The 18,301-nt window shown below is 36.3% G+C and overlaps 1 protein-coding gene and 1 long non-coding RNA gene across 2 annotated transcripts in view; both read right to left on the bottom strand.

Moving 5' to 3' along the window:
* The window catches only part of LOC140168173 (cyclin-dependent kinase 14-like), a 71,451-nt gene extending 69,060 nt beyond the window's left edge, over window positions 1–2,391 (bottom strand). The window contains exon 1 of the mRNA XM_072191504.1: window positions 2,277–2,391. Within this exon, the coding sequence (XP_072047605.1) occupies window positions 2,277–2,288 (12 nt within the window). The 5' untranslated portion in view covers window positions 2,289–2,391. The remainder of the gene's footprint in view (window positions 1–2,276) is intronic.
* A 95-nt stretch (window positions 2,392–2,486) lies between these two features.
* The window catches only part of LOC140168177 (uncharacterized), a 156,340-nt gene continuing 140,525 nt past the window's right edge, over window positions 2,487–18,301 (bottom strand). The window contains exon 3 of the long non-coding RNA XR_011861155.1: window positions 2,487–2,544. This is a non-coding gene — a long non-coding RNA (uncharacterized lncRNA). The remainder of the gene's footprint in view (window positions 2,545–18,301) is intronic.

Here is an 18,301-nt window from a genome sequence, read left to right as displayed (position 1 = left end):
CTATCGAATCTTGCGCCAACAAAATTAAAGGGAAAACCCCACGCGTGTTTTGTTGATGTTGAATACCGCATAGTTCTTGCAGCAATGTCATAAACACAACGGAGTTGAAATATATAATTTTTTGCTCTTTTTGCATATTAAATTAAATTTAAAACTATGTCGAATACTATTTAAAAATAAATAATTGATCAATCGGGAAAACAAATATAAAACTAACAGTATTAATATATTTCTTTAATTACCACAAACAACGATATTGTGCAAAGTCACAAACAGCACTGTAGAATAAAAAAAATCAGACATTGAAAAATATTTTTGTTCGACCGCATATTTCGTGCAACAGTGTCACAATATAGCAGAGTTGAAATATATAAATTGTGCCATTTTTGTACAGTAAAATAATGTAAAACGATACCAAGTACTATTTTAAAGTATATGATTGATATTTATGAAAAGAAATTCAAAAATAACAGAATCAATATATTTTTTTAAAATTTGCACAAACATCACTATTCATTGTGCGATTTCGCGAACAGCACTGCCATGACTGTAGAATCATTGATCTGCCAATGACAGCATTAGTCTTTCAGTCCAGTATATGATACGCACGTGGAAAAGGACTGCGACGTCAACATATTTACAAAGCGTTGCGAACCGGGCCTACAGGATCTAGGCTATCACTATCACATGCCAATCAACAGGCCGCGATGAGTTTACTGCCATGCCGGTAGCGAAATCGATGTTTTGAATTTGCGCATGATTTTTCCACTAAAAATACACGGCTTTTCATCGTTTTTTTTTGGCAAAAATGATAAGTTTTTATTTTTATTTTTCTAAAATCACAATAATGAATTCAAGTGCGGGCCCGAAAATGAAGTGCGGGCGGGCGACGGGAAACTCAAAATCGACTTTGCCACGCCTTATTCCAATTTTATATACGCCAAAATATTTTCTGAATTTAGTCAAAATTAACACTGAATTGATGGTGAAAATTTTATGTAAATTTTACATAGGTCCCGACTAAAGATTACTGTTTCGTCTTTATGGGAATCTAATCTTTTAATATCTGAAAGAAACTTTGGGGACCTACGTGGACTTTTCCTATAAATTGCACAACTTCAGACCGTCTTACAAGAAAAATGGTAGGCTGACTGGGCTCCATACCTCGCAACCGACTCGATGTCCTGAGCAGAGCATGTGGCCGAAATCAAAATCGATTTATGTATTGTGTATGTATCATAGGCCCCTCGTATTAATTGTCTGTATGCGCTTGAGAATTCAATAATATTAATAATGGTAGCTCTATTATAATACACGTTAATGTTAAAGTAGATAAAATACCAAAATATGGTACGTTTTCTGTCTTTGCTTGTCACATGGTATGTTGAAGTAATGAAGTTGCGATGTTCAAATTTTCAAGATGGCACCAACAAGTCAGGTGGCCGAGCGGTAAAGGCGCTGGTAATATGTCGATACTGTATACATGATAGTGGCGCAGTGCAGCGTGGGTTCGAGCCCCACTTCTGCCGAACTAAATTTCCTTTTTTTTAAATTTCATACTATGTTAGGGAAATGTGGCTGGGAGAATTTATGTATGACGAAGAGTGGTGTGCCATAATACCATATGCATACTTAATCAGATGGATTAACCTCTGAACTGTATCTATTCTATTGTTATGCAATATGCCTTTATCTTGTGGGAAGGAAATAAGGTAAAAATCTGTAGAGAAACCGCAAAAGGTGTGAATTTGAAGTAGAAGTGACATAATTAATCGGATTAACTACCATAGCAATAGATGAATACAGATTTTGAATATATCGCCGTGCACTACAACGTTCACTCGGTACCTATATGCATTGAACCATAGATGTCAAAGTACAAGGATAAAGACCTGCATCGTAATTCTATACAATATGCATATTATGTTGATCACTCGCACTTGTTCGAGGGCAATCTGCTTGTAGTGCAGGGCGATTCTGACAGTAAACATAATGAAAAAAGGGGAAAAGAAGCACATTGATGGCCAGCTATAATAAGTCCCTCCGCATCCACGCAAAATTAAAAACAAGTATGAAGCGTCTCACATTATTCTAAGGGGGCATGGGAGTTTGGGTCACATAGATTTTTGAATTGGCAGCAAATTTTTTTTCTTAAATTTTAATGTATGGTACCTTTATACAGAATTGGGTGTGGGAATTTTTTTTTTACTCATCAGTGAGGCAAATTCTTCTTCACTACCAAACTAGAGATAAAGTATAAACAAATATTATCTCACCTCTAAATTCATACTTGCAGGTCTCCTCCTGATGTAATCGTCTTTACTCCTTGTCCTCTCCAGCTCCAGTATCAAATCATCGCAAGGAGAATCCGCCTCACCGGCAGAACAGAACCGTCTTTATTGCTGGATGTCTCTCACCGACTGTGTGTAGGGCTGGATGGCTTACGGTACGAGTTGTTATGGGAAAGGCGGTGTTCTTTAATAAAGTCACTGAGCCTGGTGAGATAGGTTCTTTGTTGTTGGAGCCATCTGTATTGGTTGTACCCTGCATAAAAAAAAAAAAAAAAAAAAAATATTTAGAGACGTAATAAACTAGAATTATGTGGTTCGTAATTAAGGTGGCCCCCACACAAAGGTGTCTAAATAACAAAGGTTTGTAAATTACAAATAAGCTCGTTAACATTTATAAATTGCAAATGACATGACACAAAACTATACAGCACATCAGGCCAGCATATACTATCACAATAACAAGTTTGAAGTTGATCGATGATTGTGTTTAAGCTACATAGTGGATTAATTAAAATGTAGGCAAAATATGCAAATCAGCTCATTAATATTCATGAATATGCAAATAACATGACACAAAACTATACAGCACATCTTGCCACCATATAATACCCATACCAAGTTTGAGTTTTCAAATATCACGCAAGACGAAGTCGAGTGTGATATTTGAAAACTCTAGCGAGATCGATAAATTCAGGTATCATGCGAAAGTATCTGTCCAATTTTATCATTATTATGTCTTCAGAATCTTTTTCTATGAGTTGCTACTGAAAACAGAATTGCTACTACCATTTACAAATGTGATATCTGCTGTAGATTTGCATGTCAACAAACAAAATGAAAAATTAGCTGCTATCTACTGAAGATAGCAGTTGTTAATTGGCTTTTTTGACAGACTCAATTTGAAATCTTACTCAATTCATCCAAATGAACAAAAATAAAATAGCCGATATTGTAGTGTATCAATTGGGCCGGGGTACAATGTGCAGGTAGCGTGGGGATGTTTTAATTTTTGATCTCTACCCCCCCAGCTACACCACTGGTAACATATGTTTGTCATCTACAGTAGATAACAGTACTATCTTTATGTTATCTACTGTAAATAACAAAAGTGCGATCTGTTTGCTATCTACTGTGGATAACAATGGTGCCATTGTTTTAAAAAACATCTTATTGCTTGCCAGTTGCGTATAGCCAGGATTTTGGAACCGGGGGGCACAACTTGTAAATGTACCGACTGAAATATTTTTTGCCGACGGAAGTTGTGATTTGTTGACCCAAATTTTTTTGCATGGTTTGAAAAAGTGAAGAGCAAAAAATAAAAAAAGAAAGGATAATAGGCAGTAACAACATAAAAACACAAATTTTGTATGTATATTTCACAATTTTTCATCACTTTTTCACAATTTTCCTTTTTACTGTCACCCTGGGTAAAAAAATAGTCTATTGTTAACCCAATTTTATTTTCACCAAGGCCTTCAGTCTACCGACGGCCTTACATAAACCAACGTCCATGTCAGGGGGGCACCAGCCCCTGGCCCACCACTGGCTACGCCTCTGTTGCTTGCTGTGATGGCAAACAAAATGAAATAGGCTATTACTTGCTATCTACTAAAGACAGCAGTTGCTATTTAATTGGCTATTTTGACAGTCAAAAGTTGAAATATTACGCAATTTGAATTAAACTGGCAATGCTACTGTTATCATGTAAAGAAGGAAGGTGTTAGAGGAACATGTGTGTTTTTATTTGCTAAGACCATACACCTTATAGGGATAAAGTTCGTTATGCTCAGACAAGAAGTTAAATTTCTTACGTTATGTCATAACAGGACCTAAGCATTTGATTAAGGTCAAATAGTAAATACCGGTAGTGACCAGTACTCAAATGCTATGCTCTTGTTCCAGTACTATAGTGAGATCAAATCTTGCGAAAAGGTCATGTTTACCTTGACTGTTACCTCTGTGCGATTCACACGGGCATCTACCTCGACTGCTCCGGTCGGGTTAAGGATTTACCTCTGACATTTTTCAGAGGTAAATCAGTCGGGTTAAGGTCGGGATAAGCTGCCCCGACTCCTGTCCAGATGTGCGCTCATGATCTCGACCTTCACCACGAGCTTACCATGACTGGGCACTGTACTCGAGGTAAATGCCCCTCTACTCGAATTAAATACCCCACGTCTGAACACGGCTACTCTAAACATTATTTTTGAACCTTGATTTCGAACATATATAAGCTGAGGTTTTTATTTTTAGACAAAAACAAGGTAGTTCTAGGAAATCTATCCAATTAACACACACAAGAAACCTTGTTAAAAATAACTAACCCCCCCTTAAGGTTATTAATTATTTTAAACTGTTGTGATTTGGTAGTTCACAGCATCTTACGAATGGTATTGAGCTTTGGCAAAAACTGTATTGCTCAATTCATAGCGAGTGTGTAGAAGAATTAAAATATCACAGATATACTTTTATAGGTGCTACGATTCTTGAGCTACATTGTAAAGAGGGCTGAAACAACAACACTTTTGTAAAACGTACATAACTCATTAACAACAATAAATTAAGCAGGTTTGCGAAGTATATGATTTGCAGAATGAACTTTTGCAAAACATCAAGGTGTTATTTTTCAATAATATATTGATCTAGATAATGAAAATCGATTTTTAGGTTGTTTCGACCAACAATACCTCGTCTACCCTTAAATAATGACAATTATACAAAACAGGCTATTGTATTACAATTCTGTAAAATGTGTTGGAAGCAGAATTTATTTCTGCGCATTTTGACACCTCATTTGATACGATAGACCAGAAAAAAATAAAACATTTAAAATTTAATGTAGTGAGGTCCAGATTTGAGAGTTGTACTTTACAAAAACACTCAGATATCATTACACATAATTTCCTTCCATTATACTGAATACAAATCAATTGACAACATTCAAATCTTGGGTTACATTGATTTAAATGTACGCTGTGACGTCAATATTAATACTTGATTCATTTTATCTTGACAGTCGCGGGGGGGGGGGTCCTTTCTAATGTTCCAATGAGTCAAATGGGGCCTAAACTTACGCTTAGAGTGAACACGATAATGTGATTAATTTTATTACACATAAAAATACGGCCAATTCAGAGAGAAAATCTTGTTTGTCGTATAGGACCTACTATAGACAATTACTAATAGTTGGCCACTGAGCTATATCTTTTCATTTTGACCCTCATTTTTGCAACTTTTTGGCTGATAGAGTTGTATTTGAAGTTACATTTGGGCGAGCTAAGTTTTTTTCATGAGCGGGCCCCTCCTTTCAAAATCAGACCATGTCAAGAAACACATCAGTGAAAGCAGAATCAATTTTAATTTAAAAAAATTGTTAACTTGATTGTTGGGAGTGGCCTTCTTTTCCTTGTTCTTTGTCTTCAAATATGTTTCTCACTTCTCTTTCCATACAGGCCAGCATGCTTATATAGGCTTTTTAGCCTGGCTTGAGCATTTTGTTTGAGCCTGGTCCCATCAGGACCCAAGCGTGTCTCCACACGGAGCGACTGTTTAAACAAACAAACAAACTATCCTGCTGCTGAATATGAAAAAGCATCTGTGTGTCTGTAGCAGACACACGTAACAACAAGTACTGATGAAATTCAATTTTCCGTCTGCATCGGGAGCATATTACAATTTGATCATTTGAGTCCATGCCTGTAAATTGAGTAAATTTGATTTGAATGCCATAGATTCCAAAGGATATACATTCACATCTGCAGCTTGGTGCATCGCACATCTCTAGTTGCTATAATTTTTTATGATAATGCACTATTTTTTCCTTACTTGTGCGCTTTGGATTGGTCACTATATGGGGAGGAGGGTACTCTCTGGGTAGGACTGGAATCATGTTAGTCTCAGTGACTGCACCACGGGGGGCATGAGGGGGAAAATGCCCTCCAGTCAGAACTCTTGGCCCTCCTGTTTCCCCCCCAGTAAAAACCCAAAATTACGAAAATTTTCGCTTTTTGCTGCAATTTTGAGCAAAATTTGTTGATTTTGCCCCCCCCTGAAATTCACTTTGCCCCTCAATGCCCCCGAAAAAATTCCTGGCGCCGCCACTGGTTAGTCTAAGTCAACAAACTGAGGGAAATGAAGTGTTTGGCGAAAAATATAGTGTATCATGTTGAAATACACTGAGTTGCACATAGATGACATAAATAACGGTTCTTGTATTGAATTATGATTTATGGAGGGATCCAATATTATTGTTTATCATGTTAAAATATTGTTTATTTGTTTAATAAAACCACAAAAAGGAACTTCATTATAACATCAAGTGTAATGAGACTGAGGTTGTAAAGTGTGCTGAGGCTTGTGGATCAAGGTCTAGGAGTTGTGCTTGTTCCTAGCGCACTATAAATCACTGGGCTTTTTTCTTTTTTTTAATGATCATACGAGTGGGTATCAAAAGTTTTAGAAATCACCCAGAAGTGAAAGAGCTATATCAATGAAATCAGTGCAATCACTGGTCCTTATGTACACTATGGTGCAAACTCATAAGTATGTTTACTTTTTTTACAGGCGACACTAGATGCTAATAACCTGCTGCTCCAGTTACTGTGCATAAACTGCAACACTGAGACAATTGAGGCAAGCAGCGTTATTAAGATCCTGCATTTGAAGGGTTGCAGTGCCTAGAAAATCGATGATGAAATGAAAGGTATCTTCGGTGGTGATTGTGATATTGTCACTGTTGCTTTTTGAAAATTAATTTTATTTCATCACAGATTTTTGGGCACTGTAACCCTTAAAATGGAACTTAATCATGCTACATGCCTCAATTTTCTCCATTTTGCTGGTTATGTGGTTACATCTAGCAGGTACAGACATCTAGCACCTGTAAAAAAAGTAAACATTCTTATGAGACCATTTTTGCACCATAATGTACATAAGGACCAGTGATTGCACTGACAAAATTTCATTGATATAGCTCTTTTACTTCTGGGCGATTTCTAAAACTTTTGATACCCCATCAATGGAAATAAGTCTTATGCTGGTTTCATACTACCATGCCGCTTGCGGGTGAGCGGCATGATGAACGCGCATTGCAGACAAACGGACACAATCAAGGCTTGTCATTGGTTGATAAGTCATGCCGCTTGCTGCAGCGGCAAGTGGCAGGCCCGGGGCGGCAGGAAAGTCTAACAGGGTCATTATAGCATGTATTGCTATTACATGGACATATAAAATAGGGAAAAAAAGATGCAACATTGTATGTGAACCAGGAAATGTAACTCTTTCTGTAAATAAAGTTTTATTTAACATAACCATGATAACCGGAAAATGTACTAAAAATGTTTAATAAAATGCTATTTGGTTTATGATATATTGACATTCCAATATTAGTTTACACACTGCTAGCTAGTTTTGTATGTTAATAAAACACTGTCTGGAAAATAACATTATTTGATATATCTACAGGGCCTCTGAAATAGCCTCTTCTCAGTGGCATAGTTCAAAAACCTCCATTCAACAGTCATAACTCTAAATTTGACCTCAAGTTGTGGAGTATGAGTTTTTATACTAAAAAAATTCAAATTTAATGTTTTGCATGCTGGCCATAGGCTTCTAGGTGAAAAGGGTTTTGAAATATTTTCTCAAAATATCAAGAGCATCTCAAGAACAGTGAACCAATACTAGGCTTGTTTGTACTCATTTTAATGCATTTTTCATGCTGATTCCAAATATGGTAATAAAAATGTGACGTGTCATGTCAAAAGGAGACACTTTTGGGCAGGATCATAAATGGAGAAATAGCCAAAAAACTGCCGGTGGGTGATTTTTTCACAATTTGGGTTTGTTGCGAATTTGTGATGCTATTAATGTTAAAAATATTGTCTGATAGTTTCAGAGCGGAATATAACTAGCACCTTGTATTTTTTGAGACATTTTTCAAGTTAATTCCTACTCTCAACATTGTTAATAATATTTTTAAAGGTCGATATCTCAATTTTCAATTTTATAATACCATAACTTCGAACTCAATATCTTCGCTTAGGAATGTCCGATTTCATTGGGGAAAACGGCGTAGGAGCAAAATATCTATTTATTTAAGATATGTAAAAACCTCAAAATTTATAACCTGCCCAAAAGTGTCTCCTTTTGACATGACACGTCACAAATGTACAATTCTGAAATGTTTGAATTAAAAAAATGGAACTTATCGTTTGCATGCAGTTGATACCCACGTAGAGAGGTTTAAATAACTTTGTCCAGAAATATTTTAATGTTTGAGATCCTAGACCAGATGAAATCAGAGAAGATATTCTACACTTCCCATAATGCATTTCTCTCATTTCAATTTCCTGCACTGATTTGCTATCTAGTGCAACATGGGTTGATAGTGACAAAATGTATCTCAATGAACATAGCAGATCCAGATCTTGCAAAATATGTTTATTTCTTGACTAACACCCATGTTTAGCCAGTCTATTCTCAAATGAAAACAAAGCTAAGGGAACTTGATGAAATGAGGTGATGTATCATGTTGCAAAGGATTCTGGGAAGGGTTACGATATCTTCTCTGAGGTGAAATGACCAGGTTCAGTAAGGAAATTAAATATCAGACTGCCGACTGTTTGCTTTTAGTCAACGCAAATAATGAAATGTTATTTTGAAAAATGATATCTGATGGGAGTATCATAGCTTGTATTGCCCAGGTTGCAAAGTGTTTGATATGATCAAAACAACCAAATGATGTCCTGGTCAATCAAGCAAATTGTGTCTGTCTCAAAACCCACATCATGTTATAAAATATGTTGTAAACCAGCAGACTTACACAGGCTCAGAGCCAGGATTTTTGGGGGGATGTGGTGTAATCAAAAGTGCACATTTTGTGAATTTTTCAACAACAAAATGGCTGATTTCAACATTTTTACAAAAAAAGTGGACCTTTTGAGAACTCTTCTTCTAAAAACAGCTGATTTTCAACATTCTTACAAAGAAATTAAACATTTTATTGGCATTTTGGACTGCCCGGCTTTGGACTTACGCTACCTGTAGTGTAAGTCCAACATTTTTTCACTTGGGAGAAATGTTGCTTTTCCATTCTCTACTGTCATTTTATGGTTCTTTGCTATGATTTTCATCTCAAATCTTGAAAGTTGCCTTGCATCCCCCTCATCTGTGAAAAAGTCCTGGCTACGCCACTGCAAGAAACACACAACATAATACTGGCTTTTAAATGAAAAGTGCAATTGAAGCGTAGATTGGCAGCGACAATTCTCGCAATGTCCTTTCCAATCCTAATCAAATAGTTATTAGCAAACCACAGCCAGTTGATTGACAACCAGCACTTACTGTGTAAGTAGTTATTGAGCAGTCCAATTTCCTGTATCTCACAGACAGTACAATTTGTACTTATGAATACTACACATGACATCCTTTAGTAAATACAGACCTGATTGAAGATGAAATCACTGCAGATGACAGTAGCCCCACAAGTGAAATGAACTGATCCAGGGAAGATATTTTACACTTCCCACAATGCATTTCTTTCATTTCAGGGTTTTTTTCACGGCAGTGAAATGATGCCACTTTCCCCCACATCTCATATGCACAGTTTATCCCTTACATATCCTGTGTTTTGAATAGGTATGTAGCCCACCAGCCCTGTGATAAGAGTCTAGGAAATTATTCCTAATATCTCATACCCTAGTTTGTATGCCTTTATCTTCTAATCTTGCCACACATGACAACTTACTAATTAGCCCTAACCCGGAAAAGAGTCTGTCCAAGAGTAGGAATTTGTTAGCCTTTTTTATAAACATGTTTTCAATTGGCTTATAGCCATCACATGCTGACAATACACATAACTGATTGGTTAATCAAAACTAGCAGGGTTCATTGCCAGGCCTGATTACAAAGTAAACACATTCTGTATAGAAAAATTGTGCAGCAAGCGATTTACTTCAGAAAATTACTACATTGCACAAAACTAAGTCCATTATCTATACTCTATGAATGTTAGCTAATGTTTATTGACTCTTGTAATAACCCATGTGTAGGCCTATAAACCTGTATAATATTGGTGTTCATACATATGACCCCGACAAAAGCTATAGCAAGAGCAAGCTGTGTAATTATTTTGTTTACTTGTGATAAGATACAATTTTCTTCGTAGTTATAGCCAAATTTGTATCTTAGTACCGTAGCTGACTTAATAAAAATTCCTTTAAAAAGGAATGGGCGCACAATGTGAGCTTGGTCGTGATGTGGTAAATTTCATGGTGGTTAGATTTGGTATTATTATCTCTTGCAAACCCGGTGACACCTCATTATAGAAATCAGACCTGTCGATAGGTTGTAAGAGGGGATAGCCTTTTCCAGGCACGAATTGGGCCATATATAAAGAGAGTTTTGCTACTTTGCAACGCAATAAAGACCTAAATGCAAAACGAGATCCTGTAGGTGACTCCCGAGAAGGCTTAAAAACTAAATGCAAAATGAGGTTTTTAAAAATATTGTTTTCCAGAGTCACAGGTATCATTATTAAGCGTCATATCACTTATTTATTGTCGAATATAAGTGCAGAGTAGGTTAGATATGAATACCGGTATTGAATGTTAGACCAAAGTAGCTCAAAGTACATGTACTATACACCTGATCCGTGAACTTGTCTTTTTTAAAGACAAATTCTTGTTTAATGCTGATTTGCTATCTATAGTGTTTATATCTACCTCGAGTCACCGGCACTAGCTTTGAAGTTCAGCGTATGCTGCGCTGGCTTAGCATGGTTTTCTTGCGTGTACATATGCCGCACATTGATCGCATATGTAAAAGTATGTAGGCCTATACGCACCAAGTAACGCTAAGCTAATGCATAACACGCTGACACTTCATAGCTAGTGTCGGTGACTCAAGCTAGATATATAATATAGAGTGCCGCATAGGTCGATAGTGACGAAACATTCCTCAAATGAACAGAGCAAATCCAGCTCTTGCAAATTATATTTATTTCTTGACTATCGTCCAATGTTTAGCCAGTCTATCCTCAACATGAAAACAAAGGGAAACTGTAGGCCTACAAAGTAATATGAGTGTCATTTGATGTTATGATGTGATGTGTCATGCTGCAAAGGATTCTGGGAAGGGTAAGATATCTTTTCTGGAACTGACAGATATCAACCAAAGTCCGCTTTTAGAAGTCAAATATCCATTACAATGCTAACCAGCATTTTTATGTCATCATTCTTTAGGTTTAAAAGATATCCCAATGCTTATTTTTGTTTTGTTTTTCTTTTAAACATTGTTATTTTTCTTTTCATGTTCTTTGTTTAATTACTGTCGAGATATGGTTAAATATGCCTTTAATAAATTGAAAAGTATTTCAGATTAAACTTGCTAAACATAATTGTCCCATTTGCTATCTTCAGTAGATAGCATGAAAAACATAAACTATATGTTAGCATTCAACTTGCTAAACATAATAATTGTCGAATTTGCTATCTTCAGTAGAGAGCATGAAAAACCTAGACTATATATTATTATATCATGATTACAGTGACTTTAGCCATGTGATAGTTTTTACTATCACATGGCATGAAAAGAAACCATGTGATATCATGATATGAAACAAATATTATATGCCAATATTCGTGTAATAGTATACAAAAATTGACTGCTATGAGGGGCATGGTTAAAATTATAGGCCCAAGGTGATCTCAAAACTTATGCTATGGTTTTGAGATCACCGCGGGCCTATAATGTTAACCATGACCCGAATAAAGCAGTCAATATTTGTTTTATATACCTCATTAATATAGATTTTTGTCATCTGATTGGTTAAAAGGCCTATTTTATTGTTCATAGGCCATGGTAAAATTTACAAAGAAAGTTTTTCGTTATGAACTGATCGCGTCACCGCAACTGGCAGGCAGCGCGTTGGCACCGCGTACGTAATGCGAACACGCCATCGCGCATGAGAGTTTGATTGGGACGCACACCGATGATGTGAAAATGATTATGCCCGGGAATAGTCTTTTAAAAAGACTATTCCCGGGGAATAGTTCAGTTTTTACGTAATTCTTAAAAAGGAGGGCATAGCTAATTCAGTGACTGCACTTTTAACCAATCAGATGACAAGAATCTATATATGAGGTATATAATAAAAAATATATCATTTGGTCAAATTTTCACTGATCTATTTCACTCGGCTACCCCTCGTGAAATAGAAAAGTGAAAATTTGACCTCATGATATATTTTGTATACTATCGTACTCATAGGCATGTAATATTTGTATACCATTCAGCATAATTGTCCCATTTGCTATCTTCAGTAGATAGCATGAAAAACCTAGGCTATACGTTAGCATTCAACTGGCTAAACCATAATGAACAGTGTGTCATTGCATTTGACTGACACTTCTCAAGTATGCAGGCAATGGGCTTAAAAATATGTTGCATACATGCAAAATTATCACTAACACAGTGTACAAATATGCAGGAATTATTAGGCATTTGTATACATTTGAAAAGTAGACCCCTATTTTGTACAACATTATTTTTGTCCTGTTTAGGTATATATAAACAAAGCAAAATAGCAAAGCAGAGGTAATTTTATTAATGAAAATGTCCAAGAATGCTCCATCCATTAATTTGATTGTGTTGAACCTTCGTTTTACATCAGTGTTACTATGGCAACCATCCAGATGGCAATGGGCTATTCCATTTAAAATCCACACTACCCCTGTGGAAGATTTAGCTAAAGTCTGCCACAGAGGGAGTATCAATTTTGAATAGAATAGACAATTGGGTAACTTCCATTTGAACTACTCATTCCAGTTGTGGAAGATATAGGAAAAGCCATAATACAGGGGGAGTATGGGTTTCAAAATGATTAACTCTGACCAATTACATTTGAAAAATACTCCCCTGTGGAAGATATTTCCAAAATCTTCCACAGGGGTAGTGTGGATTTTAAATGGAATAGCCCAATAGAGGTGTTTAGCTGATAAAAAAAGAAAGAACTACATAAATGCATGTATACACTCAGTGCGGTGCAGATGCAATTTATACAGCACTAATACTTAGTGACCTAAACAAATCATTATATCCCCTTTTCTCTGGGGAGAACAACAATCCATTTTCCTCAGATTTCACAATTTTATTTGATCAAATAAATACCATTTTTAAATTTTCAATCGCCCAAACCCATATTTCATTTTGCTACAGACTCTTCTTAGAGTTTGATCATTTGTTCTTGAGATCACATAAGCTTGTTTTGTACAGGGTGTCCCAAAAATAAGAGGCCCCTCATTGCACCCTCTTTTTCTCCTATTTCTGAAAAGTTGATTAAATATATTTTGGTATGTAAAGAAACTTTTAATCGTTAGCTTTAATAAACCAAAACAATTATTTCAATCGGCTCACAACTTTTGAAGATATGCCCTTTTGAATAAAAGTACCCGTTTTTCACTCTGTCCACGGATAGCAAACAGAGTGGTTAGGATGGCTCATGCTGTGGAGTGGCCTGCATGATCACCAGACCTCACACCACTTGATTTTATTCCTTTGTGGCAAAATCCAAGATCTTTGCAAACGTATTTCTGAATGCATTCTTAAGTATCCGGTGCACAAGGATGGTACGCAACGCAATTGATGCAATGAGGACCAGGGCTGAAACCTGTATTCGCCAAAGGAGGCAACCAGGTAGAGGGCAGAGCAGCACAGTAAACTCACTTCAGAAGAACCAAAGACAAACCAAACAGCCTTTTAGGGCTACCTTTTATCCTAAAAAGAGAAATGACTTATGTTGTAAATTAAAAAAAAAAAGAAAGCAAGAAACAACAAAGTAAGATAGTAAGAAACATAATAAAACAAACAAAAAACCAAGAAAAAAAGTAATTGCAAGTAAAGCAAAAGAAGTCCCATTCGCATCCATTTTACCCACAAATTATGACACTATTAACAAAATCCATTACCCATAAACCCACCGGTAAAGCCCATTCCATAAATAAAGTTATTTTATAAAGTTATCATTGAGGAATGTTTGATATTCAAGCATGGTATGTGTACTCCTTTTCAATCTTTGAAGTAGTCAAACCTTCTCCGTGGACAGAGTGAAAAACAGGTACATTTCTTTAAAAGAACGTATCTTCAAAAGTTACGAGCCGATTGATATAATTGTTTTGGTTTTTTATAGCTAACGACTCAAGGTTTCTTTACATACCAAAATATATTTGATCAACTTATCAGAAATAGGAGAAAAAGAAGGCGCAATGAGGGGCCTCTTTTTTTGGGACACCCTGTATACAATTTTGTTATGTTGTCTGTCTATGTATGCCATTGCAGTGTGTAAAAATGCGGCAAAAAAGTAAATTTAACGCTCAAATGGGCCAACTGTGTTGGTCGGTATGCCACTACTATATAATATTATAGTTTTCAGTAAGGTTCTTCAGCGGTCTGAGATTTGGCGCTATGTATAGCGTAAACATCAGTGGTGGCACTACGGGGGCAAGGGGGAGATTTTTTCTTGCCCACCCCCACTTTTGAGGCAAACCCCCAAAATAACGTAAATTTCCACTTGTTTTCTGCAATTTTGCGCAAAATGCTCCACCCCCCTGAAAAAAATCCTGGTGCCACCAATGGTAAACATAGAACATTGGGAAATGGGGTCCAATGAACTATTATATCTTTTTCTTCACTGCCAACTTTCCAGTCACTTTTGTGAGAAAATGTCTCATACAACTTTATAACATTTCCTTTCATATCATAAATGACCAAAACAGTGGAACCTCATTAACACAAAATGTGTTAACACAAAAAATCTGTTAACACAAAGTGAGTTTGAAGTCCCTGGCATTGTTTTTGTGCGTTAAAAGTAACTGATATAACACAAAATCCTGAAAATACAAACAGAAACCTGAAGTGCCATAGATTGTCTCATGAACATATGCATGGCAATATTGTTATATTTTGAACCTATGACAGGATATATGAACTAATAATGACCCAAAATAAGTTCATATGATTTTGTTTGTTTACAACTCACATGCCTGGACACAGGCTCACTAACTTTAATTTCAATTTGTTTTGAATGATTTTTGTGACAAAGTCGGTCACAAGTTTGTGCGTCATATTACTGGATCATATCAGACCTTGAGTCAAACATGTAGTTGTGATCAGATGTTGATAATAAGTTCATTTTGTTTGTTTACAATACTCAAACTCACTCAGTACAAAGTTTGTTTTGAATGGTTATTGTCACAAGTTGGTCACAAGTTATTCATCATATTACTGGAACCATGACAAGGCTTGAGTCAAAGTTGTAGGGGTGAGTTGACATGCCTGTTAGTATGCGCACGCATCATCACAATTTCCTTTGCTTTTTGCCTGGCAGTATGCGTGCGCATCATATTTTGTTCAGGGCTCGTGTTTTTAAAACTCCCGCCACATCACAATAAGGCTATTGAACAGTGTAGTAGTTGCATGGGGTTCACTTAAGCATATCGATATACCAGCCCCTTGATCAAACATTGAGGTCAACTCATCTTTAGCTTTTGGTTGTTTATGTCACCAGTGGTGTTAAAAATCAAATTACCTAGTAAATACTATTGTCTGCTTAGGACAATTTGACACTCTGATATGTTATTTAAACAGTTCCAATTGTTGAAGGCCAATCACAATCATTTATATTTTGCCATAGGGGAGGGTGATGGGGAAGTGGGGAACCCATCCCTCACCAGCCCCATGGGTCAAAGGGGCAGTTCAACATGGGAAGAAAGAAAGTAGTAAAAAAACTGATGGGCTAAGTTTAACAAATAAGGGATGCCCCACAAGCTGTGCAGGGTGGGGGAATTTCCCCCCAAATATTTTTCTTGCTCCCCATTCCCACTTTTGAGGCAAAAAAACCCAAATCACACAATTTTCCACTTTTTGCGGCAATTTTGTGTAAAATTGATCAATTTTGCCCCTGAAATTCACTTTGCCCCCCTCCCGAAAAAAATATTCCTGGTGCCACCACTGGTGCTAAAGAATGTACCTCTTTTAGTTTGGAATACAAGCAAGATCATTTGAAAAAGACGCCACAAAGGCTAAGTTGCAAACAGATGTTCAATTCGCTGCTGTATAGTGCACATTACTGGATCAAGCCTGGGCTCATACACCTGTTCCAAATTTTGATATGACATAGGCTTTGTGTTGTGATCATTTCGATCAGTGGTTCGTAACAAGGATAGCGTGAGCCAGTTGACCTAGCAACGGTACTACGACAGTGAATAGGGTCAAACTGTCTTTTGATGATTCAGATGATGACCTGAATATTTTGTACTCATTCCACTGGATACCTGAATGGGATTTTAGTGTTTTCGATTAGAGTCAGTTTAGGGTTATAGTATTGGTGAAGTTTATGATCAGGGTAGATATTATGGTTTATAATTATGTTTTTTGGGTGTTGGGCTTAAAAAAATTGTTTCATTGGTGTAACATGAAAAAAAATTAGGGTAGGTCAGTCAGCATCCCGGGTCAGCATTTTTTTTTCTTTCTTTTTTCTTTTCTGTTTTACACACGCTTTTAAAGTTGTAAATTGTGTATGATATTAGGCCTTGGAAAAAATATTTTTTTATTTTTTTATTTTAATTGTTTTTTTTTTATTCTACTGGCCAAAGAACAAAGAAAAAAAACCAGATTTGTCTCAAAGCTCACGGTTGGTTTGAAAACAACTGCGAAATGCAATTTTTTTAAATTCCCAACTTGGTATTTCTATGGTACTTTGAAGTGAAAAAAATTAAAGTTTAGGGTTAGGGTAGAGATTATGGTTTATAATTAAGTTTTGGGATCATGACTGAAGGCCCTTCAGACTATCAACCTGTAACCTTTTAATAAAGGGGGTCATTTGTAGCCACACCTAAAAAGGGGATCATTCGATAGTCCCACCTAAAAAAAGGATCATGGTATGACTTTAAAAAAAGGGGGGTCACTGGGTACATTCGACTTTAAAAAGGGGCCTACCGGCCTATTGACAGGCACATACCATCACTTCTATAAAGTTGAGTATCTCACTCATAATCTCCATTGCAGGCCCCTATCTACAAACAAATTTTAAAAAAATTCTGACTCCCTCCCCATCCCCCAATAACCTTATAACAGAAGTTGATCAAACCACAGATATTGGAACACAGTGAAGTGTGCACACTGTGTTAGTTACCATGGTTACTGTTCTTCTACTGAATTTGGTTGTTTGGGTGACATATATGACTTGGCAACACTGCAACAGGTCAATTCATCCCTTGTGAATTCACATTACAAGGTGAACTTCTCTGGAGGTATGCATGCTAGCTGCAGTTTCACATTGAGAAATCTAAGATGCAAGACCTGTAGTTGTACTGGGACTGCTGTTGACTCTTATTCAAGACAACCTTTCTTGTGATATTCTCCAAGTTATACAACTATAAAACTATTTGATTGTGTAAGATTGAATATGTTTCAGGATTTGACATACAGTATCTAAATTATTATAAACTGCACAGATTGAGATTACGCCTATATAGCATTATTTTTTTCTCAAATATAGCTGTTCAAGGTAAACTGTTGCATCAAGTAAGCTTCACATTGCACTGCACACCTGATTCTTCAACAGGCAAGTATTTTTAAGTTTGCTTGTTATTTATCAGATTACATGCTGTTCATACCAGCCATAAGGGCACTTTGGCCTACCACATACAAATTTAAAATTTGATTTTTAAAAATTGTTAATTTGAATCATCTCATAGTACATTTTTTTACCATAAAATATCTCAAATCACACAAAATTTATTCATCACTTGTGTGAAAATAACAAAACATATTTCTGAGTGACATAGAGTTAGTGGGTACATGCTCCCCCCTCAGAGTCAACATTTGACACAATCCACACTAGCCATCTTTGCACCATACACCAAATTAATTAATATTAATTAATTGATTATTAATTAGGTCATGTTGGGACTTGGAAAATTTGAAGTCTGCTAAATTATAGGACTACCAGCCAA

This window comes from Amphiura filiformis, chromosome 13, assembly GCF_039555335.1.
Source record: "Amphiura filiformis chromosome 13, Afil_fr2py, whole genome shotgun sequence".
Lineage (NCBI taxonomy): Eukaryota > Metazoa > Echinodermata > Ophiuroidea > Amphilepidida > Amphiuridae > Amphiura > Amphiura filiformis.
This window is presented reverse-complemented; position numbering and strand designations above follow the sequence as displayed.